This window comes from Eulemur rufifrons, chromosome 21 (assembly GCF_041146395.1).
Source record: "Eulemur rufifrons isolate Redbay chromosome 21, OSU_ERuf_1, whole genome shotgun sequence".
Taxonomy (NCBI): Eukaryota; Metazoa; Chordata; class Mammalia; order Primates; family Lemuridae; genus Eulemur; species Eulemur rufifrons.
Window position 1 is genome coordinate 16255753 of NC_091003.1, and position 18833 is coordinate 16274585.

Sequence of the window (18833 nt, forward strand, 5' to 3'; positions counted from 1 at the left end):
GTTCACGGATGTATTCCTAGTATCTAGAACTATATCTAACATGTAGTAGGTTATCAAAAATATTTATAAAAATAAAATAAAAACATTCCTATTGTGTTAGAATTATAAAATTCTAAAAATGTGGCATATTTGTGTATGTGTGTATATGTCAGTAAATTTACAGACTCTGTGGTGTATGTAATTCCCAGTGTAGACCAAGTCAGCAGTCAGAGGATGAAAAGTTTGTATGGGGAGATAGGAGAATGATTGCAAAAACAAAGCAATATATCTTATTAAATGAACTGAAGGGATCAAACACTATTAGCAAACTGTTTTATTTTTTTTTTTTTTTTGAGACAGAGTTTCGCTCTGTTGCCCGGGCTAGAGTGAGTGCCGTGGCGTCAGTTTAGCTCACAGCAACCTCAAACTCCTGGGCTTAAGCGATCCTACTGCCTCAGCCTCCCGAGTAGCTGGGACTACAGGCATGCACCACCATGCCCGGCTAATTTTTTCTATATATATTTTTAGCTGTCCATATAATTTCTTTCTATTTTTAGTAGAGATGGGGTCTCGCTCTTGCTCAGGCTGGTCTCGAACTCCTGAGCTCAAATGATCCGCCCACCTCGGCCTCCCAGAGTGCTAGGATTACAGGCGTGAGCCACCGCGCCCGGCCAGCAAACTGTTTTAAAGGGTGAACTAAATGTACCTCTCTGTTCTTTCCATGTCTGTATCTGATTGCAGTGAATTCAAATTCACCTCAGATTAGTTGGATTTACTAGCTTTCTTCACTGATAAAGCTTTTAAAATTTGTTGAGTAAAGTTTTTTCTTTTTCCTCCCTAAATTACTGCCTGCAGGATTGAAAGAGTCTCCCATTTCTATTTTTGAGATTTGCCTGAGTCACAAGGTAGTCTTGGCGAATCACTGTGCTCTCTCTCTCAGTTTACTGAGGCTGCCTGGGAACTTGAATTGTCAGCCAAACAGGAAGAGGGCCCTTCTTCCTAACTCCAAAAGGCCTAAGTCATATGGATGTGGGGAGATTTAATGATGGAAATAAATCACAGCAAATGGATTTCCCACAGGGTGGGGGGAAAAAGCAAACATTTTACTTAACTTCCTCTATACAAATTCAGGGCTGGTAGAAAGGGCAGACTATTACAATATAACTGAGCAAATTTTCCAATGTTTGAATAAAAGTATTTTCAACTAAAGATACCCTTTCTGTATTCCTACTGTATATGAATGACACCCCAAACCTCAAATATAAGAAATGTAACTCATCTGACCCCGGCAAAGTTACAGTTTTGTTTTTGTTTTTTTTTAAATCGTCAGTGTTCACAAACATGTATAACTCCAAAGGCCCTTTTTCTTTTTCAAGGATGGGTATAAAGTGTCCCTTCCACCCAGATACTCTTATTTGTGCCCCCTATGTGGTCTTGAATTCCTCCTGGTTGTGCAGCTAGCTGCTTCTCCCTAAATTGTTCTGTGCCTTGGCACTTATAATTTCCCCCACCATGCCTCTTGACAGAATTATTCTTTCTCTACTCACATAAATGAAAACAGAAGAGATGAGAAGCCCTCGGGATGCAGCTGTGCAGGTGTCAAACTAAATCCGCTGCTAAGAACGACCTGAACCTCTCTGCTTCTCTTCCCTTGGCTGAGTTCCTCTCTTGGCTCAGGGCTAGTGATCTTGCATGGCATAGGAGGCTTAGGACCCAGGGGGCGCCTTTCAGCTGAAAAACACCTCTCGCTGCAGCAAGCTAGCTGGGAAGCTCCCAGTTCTAAAGAGAGGCTGTTTACCAGAAGAGCATAACAAGGGCAGGTCTGACTGCGAAGCTGGGGCTGGGAGGCAGAGCCGCCGCCAAGGGGACCCTGGTTGGACACTGGTTGTTCGATCGCCTGCAGGAGGAAGGCGGCGAGGATGCTGTTGGCCTGGGTACAAACACTGCTCTTCAGCAACATGCTTCTAGCAGAAGCCTATGGATCTGGAGGTGAGATTACGATCTTTCCTTTCTGCAGCAACTTAATGAAGCAGAATAGTGAAGCCCCCTATTTCCCAAACATGACCAGGATGACAGGAGACAAAGCTCTTAGCTGGTTTTTGGGTCCTTTGAAAGCCTTTTTCTCCCCTCCTTTCCTTGCCAGGGGCTTGCAGCTCCATCTTTGCCATTAAGAACAAAGGCAAGAAGCCACTTTCTCTTTCCCTTTTCTTGCTCATGAGTGGACAGAACTTGAGGGTTCATCTTCTCTACTTCCCAAATCTTGTTCTTTTCAAGACCTTGGCGCCCAGGCCCTCCTTCCCCGGCCTCCTGCTGTGGCTCTCCTGCTGAGGGTAGTGGGAGTTTAACTGCAGTCACATCCAGGGAGCGGTGAGGCAGGTTCCTCCTTTTGAGGCTCTCTTGAATCTTTTGCCTGACTGAATCAAGGCTTTTGTAGAATTCTCCTGGGAGTGTTGCCTGTTAAACTGACAGAAGGTAGCTGTATCTGCGGAGGAGGGAAAACCAGAGTTTATATAACATGGGCATTACAACACAGGGATAAACTTCAGGTCTGGCCACCCACTGACCCCAAACTTCCAACATCTCCACAAAAGGACCCTAAGCCAGGCCTCGGCCCCCCCAACTCTCCCTCCAGTGTGCCCACAAGTTCAACAGTAACAACACTCTGCACATCTACAGCGCTTTCCGGCTTTCAAGAAAAACAGCTAACGCTGGGCGCTGACTGAGGGCCAGGCACTGGCTAGAGGCTTTACGGGCACTTTCTTTTCCTTCTCTTTCGGGCCTCACAACATCGGGGGTAGATGGGTGGGGGTGTTTCCACGAGAGGACAGGGAAGCCCAACAGGGCCCAGGGTCCTCCAGCCTGGCAGGGGCACGGCGGCGGCCGGCTCGGCTGTCCTGCCCGCCACTCAGTGTCGGAGGCTCCTCTCCTTCACAGGCTGCTTCTGGGACAACGGCCACCTGTACCGGGCGGACCAGCCCTCGCCTGCGCCGGGCCTCCGCTGCCTCAACTGGCCGGACGCGCAGAGCGGCCTGGCGTCGGCCCCCGACTCGGGTGAGTGTCCGCCGGGAACAGCGGCGGGGCTGGCGGGCGGCGGCCGCGGTCCCGGCGCCGGCCCATGGCTCCCTCTCTCCCCTCTCAGGCGCCGGCAACCACAACTATTGCCGAAACCCTGACCGGGACCCGCGCGGGCCCTGGTGCTACGTCAGTAGCGAGGATGGCGTCCCTGAGAAGCGGCCTTGCGAGGACCTGCGCTGCCCAGGTACTCGCCCGGGACCCCGGGAACCCGGCGGCCGGGGGCTGACTGGGAGCGGCCGTTCCACCCGCTGCGCACGTGCGGCCGCGCGAAGCGGGCCGGCCCCGCCCCGCCCCCGCGCCGTCCGATTGGCCAGGGCTGTCTCCAGGCCGCGGGGCCCAAAGCCCATTGGCCGCCGCGGCCGCGCGGAGTGAGCTCATCCTCCGCGAGCGCTTGTAAACAACTGTGGTGGGCGAGGCGGGATCTCTCCGCCGCGCACCCTAGGCGTGGCTCTTGTTGAGCCCCTCCGCGTTTATTGACCCTCTTGGGGAGCGTCTGCACTGTGCTGGACACACTGCTCACAGCTACCCTGGGAAGAAGCTCTTTGGAGGATCTGAGCCTCAGAAAAGTTCAGCAGTTTACCAGAAGCAGTGGTAGGGTCCAGATTTGAGTCCAAGTTTCGTAGACTCCAGAGAGCAGGCTTGTTCTCGAGGTATCCAGACAGTTCTCCTGGCTTCAATGGGATAATCAGGGTAAAGCACTTCACACAGAGAGTGGCGCAAAGCGTGCACTCAGTAAATGTGAGCTGCTCAGAGCAGCCATGGATTGTCTCCTGGCGTGGAGGTGGGGGACCCCCAGGAGAAGATGGCAACCAGATAGCAAGGATTTGAAGAGGTGGGAGGCAGGAGAGATGCCCTTTCCTGCGGCCTTCCCCTCATATTTGCCTTGTCCCAGCGATGGTGCAGACCTCTCAGGCCGGATCTTGCCCCTCGGGTAGGGTTTGATTTCTAAGATGACTCGCCTCTGTCTCCCCTACTAGTGGGGCCAGGTCCAGCTGTGGAATTCACTCAGGACAGTCTTATGAGAGCTGTTTTCCACCTCACCTCTAGAGACCACTTCCCAGGCCCCGCCAGCCTCCACAGTAGAAACTGAGGAGGTACCCGAAGTGCCAGGTGAAGATGAGGTGCAGGTGTTCGCCCCAGCCAACGCCCTGCCCGCCCGGAGTGAGGCGGCAGCTGTGCAGCCAGTGATTGGGATCAGCCAGCGGGTACGGATGAATGCCAAGGAGAAAAAGGACCTGGGAACTCTGGGTATGATGGCTTCACCCCCGCCCTTGTTGGGATTCAAGAGACCGTTTGCTGATTGTCCGGGGTGTGGCTAATGGGACCTTGTGTCCTGTCCTTGGCAGGCTATGTGCTGGGCATTACCATGATGGTGATCATCATTGCCATCGGAGCTGGCATCATCTTGGGCTACACCTACAAGAGGTCAGTAGCTTCTCTTCTGGGCCCTCTTGAGAGAAGGGGAGGAAGGTACACAAAGTCAAATCAAACTTTGTGGCTTTCTTACCCCAAAGGAAGCAAGGTGTTGAAAGAAGGAAAATCAACTCACGTAGTGGAGACTTGGTTCTATTCTTTACCAGGTGACCTTGGACAAACCCTTTCCTTTGTTGCCTTTACTCCTCACCCAAAAACCGGTGAGGTAGGGGTTCTTGTTCCCCATTTTACAGATGAGGAAGCCTCTGTCAGTGGTGAAGTGACTTGCCCGAGATCACACTGCCTGGGAATGGCAGAATCTGGATTCAGACTCGGCTCTTGTGGTACCAGATTCATTGCTGTCTAATCCAACACCCCTGGCATGGAAGGGAGCGGCACTGCAGAAATCAGGCTGGACGTTCATTGTAGGGACTGGGAGACAGTTATTTCTGTGGATTATAACATTTTGCTATTAGAAAAGGTTCACAGCCACTGTTTTGGCAGTTGGGGCTTAAATTTCTTGAGCCGTGCGTGAGCAGTAGGATCTCCTCTGATAGGAAGAAAAAAGTGAGTTGGAGCACAGAAAGTCTGTTTGCCACTCCTCACCGTGTGTGAGAAATTCAAAGAGGCTACCTGTGAAACTCAAGAGACAGGACCTGGGGCTGGGACAGCGGGAGGAGGAATGCTTATTTTGAAATGTCCCATGAGATGCCATGTGGAGAAGATTCTCAAAGTCAGTGATGGGTGCATGATGATAAGCCAGAGTCCCATTCATTTTTACAGCACTGGCTGACTCTGGAAAATTACTTGCCATTCTTGGACAAAATCAGAGGATTCGACTTCTAGCCCTGAGTGTCTGTGATATTTCTCCTCTGCACTCTAAGAAGTCTTCCTGTAAGGGAAGTGACACAGTGGCCTACATTTTCCAGTAGTAAGGGCCATGTTTGAGCCCACAGCCCCAGCGGATCCACCAGCATTGTATAGTATAAACCTCGAGTGTCCTCAGAGGTATTTCAGTCAACCTCCTCATTACAGATGAAAAAGGGGAAGTGTTGCGTAATAATGGCAGTAGCGAATGTTTACTGTATGCCAGACACTGCTTCAAGTACTTTGCATGCTTTAACTCAATTCTCACAATCGCCCTTATGAGGTAAATGCTGCTATTATCTCCAGTTTACAGGTGAGGAAACTGAGGCAAGAGAGGATATGTTCCTTGCCTGAGGTTACACACCCAGCATTTGGTGGAGAGAAGTCCTAGCCCTGCCACTAACTAGCTATCTTTGTGACTTAGGGAAAGTTCCTTCTATTTCCTACTCCAGAGCATTGCTGTGGGGCTAAGGCATGTGACTGCTTAGCTCAGTGTGTGGCATACAGTAAGTGGTCAGTAATGAGAGCTGTTTTTCTCTTCTATAAAACGTGGGTATTGGACTAGTGCTCCCCAAGCTCCATTCCTTCTCTGATTTTCTGTGGTTCAGGAAGCAGAGCTCCAGGGAGGGAGAGTATTGACCTGAGAGGGCATCCTGACTCCCAGTCTGCGGTGGTTGCCCTCAGCGGGGTGGTTGACACAGCAGGTCTAGGAACACCTGCTTATTCATTGCAAAGAGATGATGAGGTAGTGGTCCTGGCCTTACAATTCATACTTAGACCCAAACCATATTGGCTAAGTTTAGCCCTTGAAATATTTCCTTTCCTCAGCCACCAGACAGCATTTGGCTCTCCTCCCATCCTGTGACAGTTTCCAGGCCTTCCAGGTGCTTGAACTGACTAAATGTTCTTAATTCTGAGCTCAGTTCTGGAGCCCAATGGAAGCCAAATCTTTTTCTTGTGCGTTTCTTCCTCTAGGCTGTCACGGGACTGCCCTGAGACCTAGAATTTACTTTCCTGTAAACTTAGGGCAAGGCACCAGTCACCAGACACCCCGTCACTAACCACCGGACCACCCCTTTCCTCGGCAAACTGCTCTGAGAACAGACTGTACAACAGGAAACCACATGTGAGCTAGAGACAAGTTCTTAGCTCACATTTCTCCCTAAAGTCAGAGAACTGTATCCAGGAAAGAGCTGTAGGTTGAGTGCAGGTTCAGGTGTCCTCTGAACCTTGAATATATCCCCACTCCACACCCACCCACCCACCCAAGATTATCATAAGTATTAAATGTAAACAGAAACAGTAGAATGCCAGTCAGGTAATAATCACAATAGCACAGTAGCATAATAGCAGCCAGCATTCATCTTGTGCTTTCTGGGTTTTTTTTTTTTTTTTTTCCTGGAGACAGAATCTTGCTCTGTCGCCTGAGCCAGGGTGCCATGGGGCAAGCCCAGCTCACAGCAACCTCAAACTCCTAGGCTCGAGTGATCCTCTTGTCTCAACCTCCCAAGTAGCTGGGACTACAGGTGCATGCCACCAGGCCCAGCTAATTTTTTCTATTTTTAGTAGAAACAGGGTCTCGCTCTTGCTCAGGGCTCAGACTGGTCTTGCACTCCTGAGCTCAGGAGATACTCCTGCCGTGGCCTCCCAGCGTGCTAGGAATACAGGTGTGAGCCACCACGCCCGGCCCTATTTTGTGCTTTTTTAATAAGTAAGGCCCTACTGGGTACTCTTTCTTGATAATTTTGCCTAATTCTCATTACCACACGAGGAGCATTTTACAGTGAGGAGCTGAGACCTAGAAGAGTTAAGTACTATGTCCAAGCTACACAGCTGGTAGGGTATGTCTAAGGATTATCAGTATCTCCAGTAAGTGCAGTGAGGCCCAGTAGCCTCACATAAATTTGCTTTGAATTGCAGAGGACAGTAGGAAAAATATAAACTTAAAAAAAATGGGTGGGTTTAAAGTCAAAAGAACCAAGATCAAGTTCTGGAATTGCCGCCAATTCTGGATGTGACACTGGACAAGTTATTTGCCTTCTCTGAGCCTCAGTTTCTTCATCTGTAAATAGTGCAGGGGCAGGAGGTTAGATATGATGATCTCCCAGCTCTAATATTCCTAAAAAGATAACATTGCCTGGTGGTAGCTACAGGCAGTACTGGGTTAAAATCCCAGCTCTGCTATTTGCTTGAACAAATGATGTAACTTCTCTGCATGTGCTTTCCCATCTCTGAAACAGAGATCTTAAACTACATAGGTAGGCTGGGCATGGTGGCTCACGCCTGTGATCCTAGCACTTTGGGAGGTCGAGGCAGGAGGATTGCCTGAGCTCAGGCGTTCAAGACCAGCCTGAGCAAGAATGAGACCCCATCTCTACAAAAAATAGAAAAAGTTAGCCGGGTGTGGTGGCGCATGCCTATAGTCCCAGCTACTCGGGAGGCTGAGGCAGGAGGATCGCTTGAGCCCAGGAGTTTGAGGTTGCTGTGAGCTATGATGATGCCACCACACTCTAGCCCCCACAACAGAGCAAGACTCTGTCTCAAAAAAAAAAAAAAAAAAAATCATGTATGTTGTTGTGAGGATGAAATCAGACAACATAGTGTGTAATTTGGGCATACAGGTGGTGTTTATAAACTGTAGCTGCCTTGGGGAACTTTTCCTGAGCAGCATGTGGCACAGTACTACTTCAGACTGGGAAAATGGCAGTGGCTCAGTAATAGTTGAAGAAACCTGTGTTGCCCGAAGGAGGTCTGTGGTGCTTCCATCACCCCGAGAGAGGAAGTTAGAGGCAGTTGGCAGCTCCAGCCACACCTGCTTTCTGGTCAGCCCAGCTCCTGACCCTATTCCTGCCCTGGAGCAGTCAGGGTAATTACTTTAAGCCTTGAACTCTGCCCGAGGCCAATGGCCAAAGGGAGGGAGCTTTCTCCTGGCTGGGAAGGGTGGGCATGCACCAGGCTTCCTCTCACAGGAGGAAGGGCAGCAAGAGGGGGCAGGTGGGGGCTCAGCCTGGCTGGGTCTTTGTCCTCGTAGTCCAGGCTAAGAGGTTCAAATGGCCTGTCTGTGACTGAGCAGCTCCCTGTCCCTGCTCCAAGCGTAGCTGTCTGCACTAGCTCTGGAAGGGGCTCTTACTTTCTGATAAAAAGGGGAGGGAAAAACTTTAAGTCAACACCACCCCACCCCCTTAGGAGAGGAGCTGAGTCAGTGAATAAGCCTTTTGTTCTTTCTTGGCTGCCAGACAACAGCCCAGCTAACCCTCCTTCGCCTCCCCCACCCCAAAGCCTGAGAGGGAGCTGAGCTTCCTGATGGTCAGTGCAGCAGGCCTGGTGGCCTCTTTCAGGTCTCTGGAGGGAGCTGGGCGCAGCCACTGCATCTCCAGGCCTCCCAGGCACCATTAGCAGCAGGCACGTGGGACGGGGTGTGCTTCCAGGCTTCTAAATGGATGAGACTAATCCGGACTAGTCCCAGCATCTGCTTCCTTTACCCTTGGCTGCTCTTCCAGCCCTGCTCTGCCCCATTAATGCACATTGATTTTTTTCCCCTGAAGACTTGTGTATGATGCAACCTGACCATTAGCAGCAACTCAGCCGGCCACAGGCAGATGCCTGGTAAAGAAGGTAGCTGAGGAAGGCAGGCTCTGGAGTCAGACTTCAAAGCCTTAGTTTCTTCATCTATAAAATGGGGATAACATTGTCTTGAAAGGTTGGAAATTCAAAGATGGTGCGTAACATCCAGTAAGTGCACAGGTAGCTCTTTTCATCCTGGATCATGGGAAGGCCATTTCCTGGTACCTTAGTAGGTACTTAGGAAGTGTGAATTCCAGGCTTTCTCTCTTCTTCCAGCTCCTTAGGTTTTGCAGTTCAGGCCTTGGAGAAAGATACTTGCATTCTCTATTTCTTTTGCAAATTGCCTCTTGGTCTTCCACTGGCTTGGGGGCTCCCTTAATTAAACCTAAACCTTCCAAATTTCTCCCTACATGGACAACCTTAAAGAATCTGGCTTTTAATTTTATTACAGAGGTAGGTGTTTGCTTTTACGTGATGGCAGCAGTAACTGATGAACATTGCCCAAGGGTAGCGAATCTCAGGACGTGAGTGGGGAGCACTTGGTCCAGATGACCTTCTCCCCATGAATAGCATCCTTCCATTTCCCCTCTGAGTGCTCTGGGGGTTTTTCTGCTGTGGGAGTTGGTGGTGTCCAGTATAGAAGCTAATGAGGATGGAGCAGGAGCCTCAGGCTTGCATCTAAACAAACTCGGTCACCCAGGGTGACTCAGGAGGATGAGTTCATAAATTTGCCTCTTGTGACCTTGTAGTGAGAAATAGGAAATCAGAACATATGTCATGTGAGGGATTTTATAGAATGTCAAGGGCCTTGGAGATTATCAAGCCCAACTCCTCACGATAAAATTAAGGGCAAGAGAGGAGGGGATTACTGAGGTCACATAAACAAGGCCTGCCTTGGCTGGTGAGCCAGCAGAGTTTCCTTAGGAAACCAAATTAAGATAATGTTGCTTGATGAGTGAAGTCATATTCAGGGCAAATCATAATAACCTCTTATGACTTTATAGCAGTTTCACTGTTTTCACAGTGCTTTCACATGCATTATGTTGAGGCAGATATTATCCCCATTTCACAGATGAGGAAGTCAAAGCGCAGAGAGGCTGTTTTGCCAGCTGTCACACAGCTAAGGCTGAGCTGGTACGAACACAAGTGAAGGGAACTGGATGATTTAAAGACAGTTCTAAGGCATCAGTGCAAACTCTTCCTCCTCTAACAACCCCCCAACCCCTATATTTGCCCAGTATTCTTCACCAGGCCCTGGAAGCTTCTGTCATTACACTGAACATCATGATAGATGTGTAATCCATCTTATCTTAGCCCTGTGCCTGAGGAGATCTGAAGTAGGTCCCTGTGTTGTTTCACCAAGTCATCTACCAGCTGCTCGTTTCAATGCTCCTTCTGGGAAGATTTCCTCTGACAGCTGAGCCCACGGCCAGTTGCTGGCTTTGGAGGATGCTAACCTGGGTCCTGGGTACCGGTTCCGGTGTGCAGTGTGCTGGTCACCAGTGTGCAAGCCCTCTGGTCAGCATTGGGGTGGCCCAGTTCGCTGGGAAGGACACTGTCTATATGTGCGCACAGAACACTTGGGTTTGAGTCCCTGACTCACCACTTTTTGTCAGAACTCTGAGGATTAGCCAGAGTCAAACAGACTTGGGTTTGAGCCCACTGCATCCTTGGAGAACTCCTTAACTTCGCTGGGCCATTTCTTCGTCTATAAAATGAGCAGGACCTAGGCTGGCTGCAGTGGCTCACACTTGCAATCCCAGCACTTTGGGAAGCTGAAGTGGGAGGATCGCTTGGGGCCAGGAATTTGAGACCAGCCTGGACAACAGAGCAAGACCCTGTCTCTAAAAAAAATTTAGGCAGGCATGGTGGTGCATGTCTGTAGTTCCAGCTACTCAGGAGGCTTAGACAGGAGGATCACTTGAGCCTAGGAGTCTGAGGTTGCAGTGAGCGACAATGATGCCACTGCATTCTGGCCAGGGCAACAGAGGGAGACCTTGTTTCAAAATAAAATAAAAGAGTAAGACCTAATTCCTAGGGCTGTGCTGAGAATGACGTGATGTCCTTCTCATGGAGTGAGCGCTCCACGTGAATAAAACAGAGTTACACCATGGCCTGATTGGGTCCCTGGGCACCATGAAAATTCAAAGGGCTGTGAAAACTAAGAGGTCTGATGATCATTGTCTCATTGTTTCCCATTGACCTGCCTCAAAGTCCTTTTTGCCCCCTGCATGGGTTAGGGCTGGTCCATTTTCAGCCTGGGGTCACACATTCTAGGACTTCAGGATAAGAAGGCTGTCTCAGAACAGGATGGTCAGGTCCGTTTTCTGGACTTCATGGGTCGGGACCAAAGCTTGGATAGTTCTCTGAGTCTCCTGGAGCCCTGGGCTAGAAGAACAAAACTGTAACTTGCTTAAAGATTCTCTGTCCCCTGCTTATTTCCATTGAGCCCCACTGCACGTGTGAGGTCCATATTGCTGTTGCCCCCATTTCGCAGATGGGGAAGCAGAGACCAGAGCTACAGGGGCTCCTGTAGAGTTTAAGGCGGCCTGGTAGAATGGATATCTAGTATCTTGCACCTGAGTTCGAGTCCTAGCTCACTGATGTGCTGTGGCCATGGTGAGCCGCTGCTCCTGTCTGGGCCTCAGGGACTCTATTTAATGAGCAAAGCCATGCAGTAGGCATAGCCTGAATGTTTCCGTTTTTTCCTGCCAGGGGGAAGGATTTGAAAGAGCAGCATGAGCAGAAAGTATGTGAGAGGGAGATGCAGCGGATCACCCTGCCCTTGTCTGCCTTCTCCAACCCCAGCTGTGAGATCGTGGATGAGAAGACTGTCGTGGTCCATGCCAGCCAGACTCCAGTCGACCCTCAGGAGGGCAGCATCCCCCTTATGGACCAGGCTGGCACTCCCGGGGCCTGAGCCCTGCCACTGGGCAGGAGCCCATGCAGACACTGGTGCAGGACAGCCCACCCTCCTACAGCTGGGAGGATCTACACTTTGTGTTGTGGTTAAAACCCTACCCCCACTTTTTTTTTTTTCTTGGTGAATCCTAATAACTGAGAGAAGCAGGTGGCGCTGTGGGCTAAGGGCAAGGCTGGGTAGGCTCCTAACGATGCTCTTCCATCCCCTGGAGCAGGATTTTGCCGGTGGATGGAGACAGCAGCAGCTCCCCCTGTGGTGCTGCTGGCAAGGGCTTCCAAACGTTGCCCGTTTCCTTGGAACTGAACCAGGGCCAGACCGGGAGCTCCCCAGGCTCCTCTGCGCTGTGCTATCTAAGATGGCCTCAGTCTCCGTGGTGGGCTTGAGTGGCGTACACTGTTATTCATAGTTAAGGTCAAGTAGGTCAAGTGGCAGCATTGAAAAAATACATTTAGTTTTAAAAAGTATTTGGGATGGAACTCCCTGCTGACCTCTGAGAACCAGAAATGAGTTTGTACAGAAGTCAGAACTTTGGGCTGAGAATGAGATCTAGGCTGTGGGCCGCTGGGTGTGCTCCAGCTTGCTGGCAGTGATGTGCCTTGATAACCGTGGGCCAGGCCTGGGCCCAGGGACTCTTTCTGTTTCGTAAGGCAGGGAAGGATTGCACTGAACATTCCAGTTAGGAAGAGGATAGAGAAGGATCCGCTCTGGCTTTAGGTCCCGGGGCAGAGGTGGACCGGTCAGACAGCAGCCAGCTGACCCATGGGAATTATGCTGTGGGGTCCTGTGAGCTGCTTCTGGGAGGGCAACCTGGAAACTAAGCGCAGAGGCAAGGTAATAAAAGCACCTCAGGGCTTGCCCCTGCAGTGGGCCCGGGGTGGCAGGCGGTCCTGTGGCCTCCAGGCCAGCACCCTCCTGTAAGAATGAGGCTAGGGTTATAACCTTAACTTGCAAAACAATAACCACAGAACCATTGGAAAGGACCTTAGGGTTCTTTAAGCCTTTTGGACATAGGCCCACAGAGGGAAAAGTGACTTGCCCGAGGTCACAGAGCAAGCTACTGGCATGGCCAAAAGGAGAGCCCGGCTTCCTGACTGAGCGCAACATTTCTGCACTGCACTGTGCTGGAGGCTCAGTAGGGCCTCCAAGCCCTGATGCCACACTCAGGCCTTGGCCGCACTCCCGAGCCACAGAGCTTCCTTCCCAGGGCCCTTTCGCTGCCTGATGTGGAGAGGGGGGTTAGTGGAGCCCATTCCCTTCAGCAGGCTGTTCCCTGGAGTCATTTGCTGTGGGGGCCTACACCTCAGGCAGTCCCTTGGTGATGCTAGAGAAGAGAACATTACTGGTTTCTACTTTTCTATAAAAGCATTTCTCTGTATACGTGTTTTATATACCTCATCCTGACACCTGCATATAAAGTGTGGGAAATTGCTCTGTATTTGACTTATTAAAAAAAAAAAACCCATGTTGCTAGGTTTTTGTGGGGTGACACTCCCACATAAGTTGGGAAGCTTGGGGTTACCTTGTCAACCTGTGTGGCAAGCTCTGGCCTTTTCTTCATTCGCCCTGGCCCTGTAACCGGAAGGTGGCAACAGCCGAATGGTTGGCAGTCTCGGCCTCCGCATTCTGATTGTCATCACCAGGAGTCTTTCAGGTTGAAGCTGCAGGAAGGACGGGTGTGCAGGTGTCCCTGGAGGGCCACTGGTCACTGCAAATCCTTTCCCCTTCTGTATTCTTTCTGAGATGGGGGCAGTTAAAATGAAAATCTAGACAGCCCGTTAGGGGCTGGAGACGAGGTGGAGCGGGCAGTGGGGCTGCAGCAGCCCAAGAGGGGATGACTGTGCAGACAGGGTCGGGTGGTTGGGCTGCCTGCAACGGCCCTGGGCTGAAGAAGGTCCCCGTGAGGTGACTCCTAGGGCTCCAGAAGGAAAGATACCAATGGGAGTGTTTTCTGGACTTTCAGCAGGGGGTTTCAGCAGTTCTCAGCCCCCAGGAATACTCAGGGCAGGTGACCTCCGCCCATGCCGACACTGCTCTACAGTTCTGCCAGCAATGCACACCCCGGATCATCAGTTTCTCCAGGGACCAGATGCTGCCCTTAAGAAATCACCTTTGGGTTTATGGATTTACATTGTGCCCAAGACCCCACCGACCAGATAGTATCATCCTGCCCAATGGTCACTCTTCCACAACATCCCCCATGCAGAAGCAAGAAAAGGGTCTTCTTTCAAGCACTTATAGAGAAACAAGGGCAAGGGTGACTTGCATTCATTCGTCATTACAAAAGTGGCACCCAGCCCTGAGGAGGGACAGCCAGGACCCCCAGGCTGTAGAAGCGTTTGTACATTAGAGGGTGGGAGCGTAGAGCTCCTAAGGAACCACTCACCTGGCAGGGGAAGCCAGGCAGAGCAGCTTTGTGGGGCACCAAGATGAGGTCATAGTCAAACCTCTCCAAGGAAGGGGCTGCCTCAGCTGGGACGTACATGCTCTGTGGAGCAGGGTGGTATCTGCTTAAGGAGAGGGGATTAGACTTGGGAGCATGAAAATGCTCTGCTGTGGGGAGTCGTGTGGCCTGGGCCTGAAGGTGGCCAACAGACCCTCCACAATTATCTTCCTGAGCCAGGCCCCAAATCACGTGTTCACTTTCAGTATCACCAATTATGTTAACTGCTTAATTTATTTAGTCTGCTCAATGGCCCAGTTCAGGCCCACCACTCCCACACTTGCTGAGGACAGCCAAGGTACAACCAGCCACACGATGCTGAACTGTGCTGCTGCTGGGAGTCCAGGGCTTACCCCTACAGCAAGCTTGCAAACGTCACACGGAAGTACAGTCTATACAGCAAGTAAACGCTGGCCAGAGATGACATCTGATCCCACAACTCATCAGATCTATGTACAATATTTCACATCTCACCCAATAGATATAACAAGATAATATCAACAGCAACCACTCTGATGGATCACTCCCCCCCACCACCCCAATACAACCACCACACATTGCGTTAATACCCCAAACCCATTCCCAATTTGTTAAATATGGTGCAAGCTCACAGACACTTAGGAGGAGGCAAATCTAGTTGTGCTGAAGAATCCCTGGTGCTCCCAGAGCCAAGGTGGAGGTGCCCCCAGGGCTTTCCAGTGCCCAAGGCTGTGGCTCAGGAGGCTGCGGCCAGGAGCTAGTGAGCTGGGCAGCCAACAAGGGAGGTAGAAGCTAGATGGCCCTGCTCAGGGAGCTGTCTCTCTCAGCATCTCAAGCTCTGGGCCTCTGCCACCTCCTCTTCCCAGCCCAAGTTGCTGCCTGGAACAGGTATGTTGAAGGGTGAGCAGTGGCTGCCCCAAGGCCAAGGCCAAGAGATTGCTGAGACTCCCACTCCTCTGGCCTCAGACCCTAGGTCTGTGACAAGCCACACTGTCCTCCAGAACCCATCTAGCTTTAGGCAAATGTCTTAGGAGCCCACCAGGGTATGAGTAACAGCAGCTGGGATATGGGGTTTCTAGAGGGCAGGGCCTCTTTCTTTCCAGCCCCCAGCCTCTTCCTGTGCTTGTGGGTGACTGCTTGTTGCAGAAAGAAAGGATGTCACCCAGAAGTTCTCAGCCAGTCTCCAGTAGTAAGTTTGAGAACATGAGGCGGAAGCTCCCCTCACACTGATGTGGTCCCTGGGCTGGCTAGAGCAGCCACACCCTGGCAGGTGAAGAGAAGCCAGCCCTTTTCCTGACTCCTGGCCAGTTCCACCAATATAGACTAAGGGACTCTTCAAAACCTACTCCCTCCACCTCTCCTCCAGGGAGGGCAGGATCTGGAGTGGACGGGGGAGCATCACTCTCATTTCACACCCTTGAGTGCCACCTGGTCACCAGTTTTTCTCTCGTCCACACTCCCACTTGACGTCCTTGTGCACCCAGCTGGACTAGAGACTTCAGAGCTCACAGGCAAGGTCACCCTGGGATCCTGCCCAGCAGGTCCAGGTCATGCTGATTAGTGTAAGAAAAAGCCTCCCAGAATCCCACTGCCAGGGAGTTCCCAGGTGGATCCAAGTAACAGATTCTTCCTGGCCCTAAGGGCAGGCTTTTTTTTTTTTTTTTTTTTTTTTTAAATCTTCACAGCTTTCAGGCGAGTGTTAGATTTACAGACGGTAACCAGGCCCCCAAAACTGTGGAGATATATTTCCCTGGTGCTGCGCCCGCTCGCCTCCTGGAGAGGTAGAAGGGATGGCTTGTTCTCCTTCTAAACAAGCCGTCAATCCACAGGAAGCCCGATGACCCTGCTCACAGCAGGGATGGGGCGCAGAGGGGGCAATGTTGGCTGCAGAACGCCCCCCTGCAGGGGGCTGGGCCAGGGCTAGGGGGGCGAGTCCCGGATGAGGCCGTACTGCACGCTCACAGTGTGGTCCAGCTCCTCCAGCTCTGCAGGCAGCGGGATGCCCAGCTCCCCCAGGTACAGGGAGAGTGCCTCAAAGGAGTCCTCCAGTTTTGAGAATGCCGGTCTAGAAAGAAAGGGTGAATCAGAGGCAGGTGGAATATGAGCAGGGCCACGGGGTAGCATGGAAGGAATCCAGCTTCAGCCACTTCCTCGTTGTATGACCTCAGGCAAACCCCTTAACCTAGTTGTGCCTTTGTGAGAAACAGGCATAATATGTTACTGCTACCTCAGAGTTGCTATAAAGATTAAAGACAACACTGGGCCGGGCGCGGTGGCTCACGCCTGTAATCCTAGCACTCTGGGAGGCCGAGGCGGGTGGATTGCTCAAGGTCAGGAGTTCGAGACCAGCCTGAGCGAGACCCCGTCTCTACTAAAAATAGAAAGACATTATATGGACAACTAAAAATCTATATAGAAAAAATTAGCCGGGCATAGTGGCGCATGCCTGTAGTCCCAGCTACTCGGGAGGCTGAGGCAGTAGGATCGCTTAAGCCGAGGAGTCTGAGGTTGCTGTGAGCTAAGCTGACGCCACGGCACTCACTCTAGCCTGGGCAACAAAGTGAGACTCTGTCTCAACAAAAAAAAAAAAAAAAAAAAAAGACAACACTGTGAGAAGGATGGCCGGGCTGGAAGTGGTAGCTTAAAAAAAAAAACAAGTCCAGAGAAAAGAGGCCCCTCCCTTGTCTTGGGCAAAATGCAATTATCAAAGGTAGGATTGGACTAAGTGCCTTTTTAAAGATCCTTTCCAATCCTCAGACTTGCAGTCTCCACACCAGTGCATCTCCCTAGGAAAGGGCATTTCCTAGACTCAGCAGTTCTTCCCGAAGAGAATGAGAACACCATGGAAATGGCTTGGCTATCCTGGAATCCTAGGATAGCCCAGGCTTACTCCTCTCCTCTTCCTTCATGTTTATGCTTAAATGTCATGTCACCTTAGTAAGGCCTGCTCTGACCATCATACTTAAAATTGCAACTTGTACTCTAAACAATCCTCTTTAATAGGCTTGACTCTTGTTTTTCCATAGCATTTGTCCCCTTGTAATATTCAATGTAGTTTATTGTATCTATTGTGTATCATCTCTCCTTCTACAACGTAGGCTCCATAAGAGCAAGCACTTTTGTTCACTGCTGTACCTCAAGCACTTAGAACAGTACCTAGGCACACAATAGGCACTCAATACTGTATGTTCTTTTTTTTTGAATGAATTAAAGAGAGATTGAGAATGATTGAGAAGGGATATTAGCAAATGAATATTGTGTGGCTTCCTAGTTTTTCCTCGAGCTCTTACATTGGTTATTGAAGGATTACGGTCCTGTGGCCTATATAGATTCTCCCACTAGAAAATTTCAACTCTAAAGTGGACCTTTGGAAATCATTTTAAAATAAAGATTATGTGCCAACTTGTTATCCTGGGAAGGTAGAGCTGGGGTGAGGAAAATATTGAGGGGCATATTGGTTAGAGGAGATTACAGAAGACTTATACTTCCTATGCTATATATTTTGGTAATGTTTGAACTTGGTTTTTAAAAGAAACGTGACTTTTGACAGCAGAAAGAAACACAAAGATTCTAATTTTTTAATGTGCAAACTTGAAAAGACCTAGGGTAACTTTGGTAATAATGAAAGTTAGCACTTGAGAAAAATAAAGGTAATTTTTTAAAAAACTTCTTTAAAGGAGAAATAAGCTAAATGTATAAAGTTGCTCACCATACTTAATACCTATTGTAAAGAGGAACTGGAAAAACCTGAACATCTACAGTATGTATATTATAATAAGTTCAGACAGTCTCCTGATAGAATTTCATGCTGTCAACCATGATAAACAGGAAGAATGGGTAGTAACACGGGAAATCAGGGTAAAACACAAAACTTTTATCTACTATGAAAAAAACATGTAAGCGTGGACATGGACGGGAATATGGAAAGATGAAGACATTTATTGGGTTAGAATGGTTTGGGTGAATTTTCTTCTTTTAGACTGATTTTTAATGGCTGTGTCTCTGTGTCCTGTCCAGCTCACTTGCTACTATGCCTTCGTCTCCCTCCCCTCCAACCAGGCATGTCAGAGTTGTTAGGTGGCTTCAAGAGTGGACAGCCACATTCTTAAACTTACGGCTTCTGCCACCCCTGTGCTTGGGAAGGGCTCCACCTTGGCCGAAGGCTGGAGCAAGCCATCCTGAGAGCTGGAGAAAGGGGCGGGATACCAACCTGCTCTCAGGCTCCAGTTTGCAGCAGATGGTGGCCAGGGGGAAGAAGGCCGGGGGGCAGTCTGTGGGGACAAACTTCTCCCAGAAAAGCTTCACGTTGAGGCCAAAGTCCAGTGTTCGGGGCAGGCAATCAGGATCTGCGTACACCTGCCCAATGATCTGCAGGGTGAGAAGACAGGTGTTCAGGAAGGACATGGAGGCCACAGACACATGGCAGGGGAAAGGGATGCTGGTGTATGAACAGGAAGGATGGCCAGAGGAAGGAGAGGTGAAAACCTAGGTTAGAGAGCTGTCCCTCACCCACAACTCTCTAAATCTTGGTAACCCAGACCTGTCTCTCAGATGACAGTCTGATTATTGAGCAGGGTTTAGAAGGGGCCTAAG

General features: G+C 50.2%; 2 protein-coding genes across 3 annotated transcripts in view; one reads left to right on the forward strand and one right to left on the reverse strand.

Moving 5' to 3' along the window:
• Nucleotides 1–1795: 1795 nt before the first annotated feature.
• PIK3IP1 (phosphoinositide-3-kinase interacting protein 1) lies at nt 1796–13230 on the forward strand. The gene is made up of 6 exons (XM_069496934.1): nt 1796–1968; nt 2914–3030; nt 3119–3238; nt 4102–4302; nt 4401–4479; nt 11614–13230. Exons 1-6 carry the CDS (start codon nt 1899–1901, stop codon nt 11816–11818), a joined length of 792 nt encoding a protein of 263 aa, XP_069353035.1. The 5' UTR covers nt 1796–1898; the 3' UTR covers nt 11819–13230.
• Nucleotides 13231–14472: 1242 nt separating this feature from the next.
• LIMK2 (LIM domain kinase 2) overlaps nt 14473–18833 on the reverse strand; it is a 60193-nt gene continuing 55832 nt past the window's right edge. For both annotated transcript variants that reach the window (XM_069497010.1, XM_069497011.1), the window contains 2 exons: nt 18451–18608; nt 14473–16305 (listed from right to left, as the gene is read on the reverse strand). In XM_069497010.1, coding sequence (XP_069353111.1) covers nt 16161–16305; nt 18451–18608 — 303 coding nt within the window. In that variant the 3' untranslated portion in view covers nt 14473–16160. The remainder of the gene's footprint in view (nt 16306–18450; nt 18609–18833) is intronic.

Excerpts from the sequence above, each read along its gene's own strand:
- PIK3IP1 (XM_069496934.1), top strand. The coding sequence starts at position 1,899 with ATGCTGTTGGCCTGGGTACAAACACTGCTCTTCAGCAACATGCTTCTA. Across the intron at positions 1,969-2,913 it reads AGAAGCCTATGGATCTGGAG|GCTGCTTCTGGGACAACGGC; the intron begins GTGAGATTACGA and ends TCTCCTTCACAG. Across the intron at positions 4,480-11,613 it reads TTGGGCTACACCTACAAGAG|GGGGAAGGATTTGAAAGAGC; the intron begins GTCAGTAGCTTC and ends TTTTCCTGCCAG.